The sequence below is a fragment of the Oncorhynchus kisutch genome, linkage group LG10, assembly GCF_002021735.2.
Source record: "Oncorhynchus kisutch isolate 150728-3 linkage group LG10, Okis_V2, whole genome shotgun sequence".
NCBI lineage: Eukaryota > Metazoa > Chordata > Actinopteri > Salmoniformes > Salmonidae > Oncorhynchus > Oncorhynchus kisutch.
The window spans coordinates 60,066,711-60,072,139 of NC_034183.2; the positions used below are offsets into that span (position 1 = coordinate 60,066,711).

Sequence of the window (5,429 nt, forward strand, 5' to 3'; positions counted from 1 at the left end):
TCTTCACTATTTTTCTACAATGTAAAACACAGTAAAAATAAAGGAAAATCCTTGAACGAGTCGGTGTTACCAAACAATTGATTGGTACAGTACATTTATTAAAGTTTCAAACTACAGTCTGTTATGGTGGAGCAATGTAGAAAAAAATATGGTTGAATTATATGCTTATGAATGTTCATTAAAAGAATGTCAGTTATTAATTAAAAGTATAACATACTCAGATTTTCATTTGATACCCCATCATGGAAGGGGTTGTATTTTCTCATATTGTCTCAGAGATGACAGAAGAGTAAAGGACAACATGAGTATTGAAAATAAAAACTTTAATGTATCTATCAGGACATACAATCACACATACCGTCATATAAATGTGTTTGTGAGCGTAACACATCAACATATTTACATTATGTTTTGGTGGCATACCGTACACTAAGGGGGCGGTGTTGTAGCACCACAGGGATAACAGGGAATGCCTTCACCCTAATGATCTATGACAAAGCATCACACACCCTCCTCCCTGGTCTCATCCCTTTCGTTTCCTGTGTGTTCACAGTAGCACGCCTTATCAACAGCAAGTAAAAAACACAATGCAAAAAAGAGATTGGGGTAAAAAAGGGAGGGTAACGAAGATAGAGGTTGCATTGGAAACAGAGACATTTACAGTTCTGTGGTAGACTATAAGCAAGTACAAGCTAGTCATAGCTAGTCTTTTGCTTGAGTCCAATTCTGTGGTTGATGGTTCACAGAAGAATTGGGGGACTAACGGGATCTGAGTGATTACAAAAGGATAGAGGGAAGGGGGAGCCGAGGTAGGCTAATGTAGAGAGGGGTGGGGGTGGTCTTGTCTTATCACATCAAGTATCTCTTATGTCCTGTATAAAATACAGTATAATACTATTATATGATAATAATAAAATTAAACAGTTCAGTGTTCCGTCTGCCCACCGTATGTGGTCTTTCAGGCCGCAGTGCCTGACCACAACAGACTTAAGAACAGCGTGGAGTGACGAGATGACTTTAGGGGGATGGCCAGTCGCCTTATGGTGGCGCGCCAGACTAACACAGAAGGAAAGGGTCAAGAGCGTAGAGGTTAAGGGAAGGCAGGAGGCAGTAGTCTTAGATGATTCCATATTTGGCCAGATCACTGAGCTCCATGTCGCCGTAGGCCTCCCATGGGCAGACCACTGCTATGTCTAGAGAGAATGAGAGAGGGAGAAATAATTACTATTGATTGTCCAGTTGATGAAAAAGGCCAAGAAACACTTGTTGGTTGTCTTGGTTGTGGATATACAGTGTCTTCAGAAGTAATTTCTCATTTTGTTTTGTTACAGCCTGAATTGAACATGGATTAAAACACACAATACCCCATAATGTCAAAGTGTTTTGCACATTTTTTACAAATTAATTAAAAATTCAAATCTGAAATGTCTTGAGTTAACACATTTTCTTGGATGGACTCACTCTGTGTGCAATAATAGTGTTTAACATAATTTTTAAATGACTACCTCATTTCTGTACCCCACACATAAAATTATCTGTATGGTCCCTCAGTCGAACAGTGAATTTCAAACTCAGATTCAACTTCAAAGACCAGGGAGGTTTTCCGATTCCTCCTCACAAAGGGCACCTATAAAATAATAAAAGCAGACATTGAGTATCCCTTTGAGCATGGTGAAGTTATTCATTTAACTTTGGATGGTGTATCAATACACCCAGTCTTTACAAATATACAGGCGTCCTTCTTAACTCATTTGCCGGAGAGGAAGGAAACCGCTCAGGGATTTCACCATGAGGCCAATTGTGACTTTACAATGGTTATAGAGTTTAATGCCTGTGATAGGAAAAAACTGAGGATGGATCAACAACATTGTAGTTACTCCACAATATTAATAACCTAATTCACAGAGTGAAAAGAAGGACCTCTGTACAGAATAAAAATGACAAAACATGCATCGTCTGCAACAAGGCACTAAAGTAAAACTGCAAAAAATGTGGCAAAGCTGTTCACTTTTTGTCCTGATTACAAAGTGTTATGTCCAATACAACACATTACTGAGTACCACTCTCCATATTTTCAAGTACAGTGGTGGCTGCATCATGTTATGGGTATGCTTGTAATCTTTAAGGACTGGGGAATTTACAGGGTAAAAAGAAAACGTAATGGAGCTAAGCACAGGAAAAATCCTAAAGGAAAACCTTCCACCAGACACTGGGAGATGAATTTACATTTCAGCAGGACAATAACTTAAAACACAAGGCCAAATCTACACTGGAGTTGCTTACCAAGAAGACAGTGAATGTTCTTAAGTGTCCGAGTTATAGTTTTGACTTAAATCTGCTTGAAAATGGTTGTCTAGCAATGAGCAGAGCTAAAATGTTTAAATAATAATGGGAGACTTACCAAGTGATTTGAACATGTATTGACTCAAGGGAGTGAAAACTTATGTATACTTATTTTAATTACATTTGCAAAAATGTCTCAAAAGATGTTTTGTCTTTGTCTTTGTGGGGTATTGTGTGTAGATGTGTGATAATTTGTATTTATTTAATCCATTTTGAATTCAGGCTGTAACACTAAATGTGGGATAATTCAAGGGGTATGAAGACTTTCTGAAGGTGCTGTATACTGAAAGTAGAAATACAAATATATAGATGAACAAACATGACTACTGATGATTGTAGATGGAATATCAAAGTTACCTGTGCCAAGACCCTCCATGCCTGGGATGTCATCACCAAATCTGCAATTGACAAGGAAACATGTTTGTATCTTACAGATGATAGAATTTGTCTGTCTGTATACATGTTTGAGAATGTGAGAAAACTAAGTGTTAGTGTGAATATGTGGAACGGTTGTGTGTGGGTTTTGTGTGTATCTGTGTGAATGTGTGATGACAGAAAGATTCTCACCCTTTCTGGCCAGGCTTGGGGGCCTTGCTCTTGAATGTACGGGTTTGCCTCTGCTTGAACTTGGGGGGTCCCTTCTTGGGGGTGGTGGGGCCAGCTGTCCCAGCGGGCGTTGCCAAGGCACTTCCTGCAGGGGGAGCTGTGTTCATTTCTGCTGAGGTCTGACACAGAGAGAGACAGAGATTGTTACCAGACTGTACATAAAATAACATTTGAAATGTCTGTATTGTTTTAACATTTTTGAGAGTGTAATGATTACTCTTAATTTCTGATTGTTTACATTACCAAAGCAAGTGAAATAAACATGTTTCCCAAGCCAATGAATCCCATTAGAAAGAGAGATGGTGAGCTGTTATAGTGTTGGCCAGAAAGTCTATAATTTCCCTCTCTTGTATTATCCTCACTCCCATTTTCTACGTCTATCTTAGCTAGTTTTACTTCACTTCAGGTCTGTCCCCCCCCCCTTCTTCTCTACTGCTGTCTTTCTGCTAATCTCTTGCTCTCTGCCAGGCTCCCTCCAGCCACTTTACTGGTAATCAGAAAAGATCAGGGGGATTTAGCTAAACAGCCAGATTATCTTTGATTCCAAATAAAACCCAAATTGATGAATTGCCCTTCTTAAATCCCAGGAATGTCCTCTGTGTCACATGCAATTGCTTAGAACACGAAGGGAGGGGGAAAATCACCTCCTTAATTTCTCAGTCCCCATAATATATTTTTCAAAACATCTTTCCCATTTGGGTTGGTACATTGTCTTGACACTCTGGCCACTCTCCTTTCTTAGCATGGACATCTTCTTTTTGGATGTCTGATTTTACATGATCAATTATTTTGACCTGACTAAAATATTGAATTGACTTGCCCCCGCTGAATGTATATACATGCATATAACAGTGTAACACTATTGTAAATTATATCTTCACTACTGCATCTGGTGCATCTGATTTTAGATCCCATTGGCCTTTGATGTCGTCAGTGAAAAAAAGGTTGATCCTTATGACTTAGTAAGGAAGTTGGGACGGGCGTTAATTAATGATGGTATTGAGACCGGCAGTGGCTGGCCTGCCAATCTCTTTAGTGGCTCAGACACTATACTGGACAACAGGTAAGGCCACACTCTGTCCTTGTTCCTGTTCTTCTTCATCCGTTTAAGCAGTATCCTCCTAATCTGTCTCCTGAGTACCCCCTTCCCCGAACCTGGGAGCTCCTTAATCCTGTTAACATAATGATGTGGATGGAGCTCACTTTACCAGGACACGGTATGTAACTCAGATGCTGCACCTGCATGAGTTTACAGATCTGTCTCTCCCCATGTGACTGCCTAATACCCATCCAGAGTGGATAGAGATCTGTAAAGCTGTGCAAAAGCATCTGTTGTGATTTCAGTCTCTGCTTCTAACAGGTAAGTCTAGCCTCTCTCTCTAGGAATGTGGTGTCTGCTCCCTCTCTCAGATATCTGCCTTCAACTGGACGTTTTGACAATGCCCCCTAAGGAGCAGAATTAACCTGTCTGTTTCTGCAGGTCAACTGTTTCTACAGTCACATCATTTATCATTTGATTGGCACAAATGTTTCCCCACCTAGTTCCCACTGCACTATTATAAAACACATCTCACTGTTCCAATATCAACACTAGCATACCACTGAGTGGGAAGCAATGCATTGGCCTTAATGGTATTCTAGTATGGACATTGGAACTTGCTAGCAATGATTTTAGAGTTAAGATACACACGTTTGTAGCTACGTGGACTTCTGTCTACCACACAAATGGATTCCTCAATGCACTGTGTCCATAATCCATTGTTTCACTTCCCAATCTGAATGCACACTCATTGCTATCATGCTAGAATTCTCAATGAGCAGTTGAGCTACATTTACAAATGCATGTACATTCTGCATCATGGCTACAGGTGTTAGATTTGCACGAGTCAATCAATCACAATCTTAGATGTTCCTGCTTGATACTCTTAGAACTTTTCCTTTATACTTCCTTTACAAGTTGTGTACTTATACTGTAGCACTAATGTATTCATCTATATTAGCAATAAGTAATTAAGTAGTAGTAATGTATTATTTCTAAGGAATAATAAAGAAAAGTAGCAATGAGGCTACCACACCCGTAACTATTGCCCAGGTCGTTGTGGTAAATGAGAATGTGTTCTCAGTCAACTTACCTGGAAAATAAGGGTTAAATAAATAAATGCATAAAAAGTCTCTGCCTAATTTCACAAATGTTCCAAGGAGCTTCTGTCTCAAAATGAGAGCTACTGTTGCATGTCAGTCCAAGAGCAAAATGAACACAAGGAAACGGCCTTCATTTAAATACCCCTGATTGTTAATCCTGGAGTCTCCTGGTTTCCAGTCACATGGTCTCTAAAAAGGTCAGCCAGCTCCTTCACCACCCTCCCCCACCCCACCTCCATTCCTGGATATCAGAGGAGGTGGGGACGTCAGTGAGGAAGGTCAATACGGTGTTTTTAACTAACTTATCCAATTAAGCCTTGGCACGCCTGTGTCAAGCT

At 39.9% G+C, this 5,429-nt stretch overlaps 1 protein-coding gene across 1 annotated transcript; it reads right to left on the minus strand.

Annotated features, from left to right (window-relative positions):
* Positions 1–306: 306 nt before the first annotated feature.
* Positions 307–5,203, minus strand: LOC109898627 (retinal cone rhodopsin-sensitive cGMP 3',5'-cyclic phosphodiesterase subunit gamma-like). The gene is made up of 4 exons (XM_020493672.2): positions 5,082–5,203; positions 2,911–3,068; positions 2,701–2,741; positions 307–1,193 (listed from the first exon to the last, which is right to left on the minus strand). Exons 2-4 carry the CDS (start codon positions 3,054–3,056, stop codon positions 1,117–1,119), a joined length of 264 nt encoding a protein of 87 aa, XP_020349261.1. The 5' UTR covers positions 3,057–3,068; positions 5,082–5,203; the 3' UTR covers positions 307–1,116.
* Positions 5,204–5,429: the final 226 nt, after the last annotated feature.

What these genes read in the sequence shown, in the direction of transcription:
- LOC109898627 (XM_020493672.2), bottom strand. Translation starts at nt 3,056, where the DNA reads ATGAACACAGCTCCCCCTGCAGGAAGTGCCTTGGCAACGCCCGCTGGG. An exon ending in CCCAAGCCTGGCCAGAAAGG is followed by an intron (nt 2,742 to 2,910) that starts GTGAGAATCTTT and finishes TGTCAATTGCAG; the next exon opens with ATTTGGTGATGACATCCCAG. An exon ending in CATGGAGGGTCTTGGCACAG is followed by an intron (nt 1,194 to 2,700) that starts GTAACTTTGATA and finishes CATTCTCTCTAG; the next exon opens with ACATAGCAGTGGTCTGCCCA.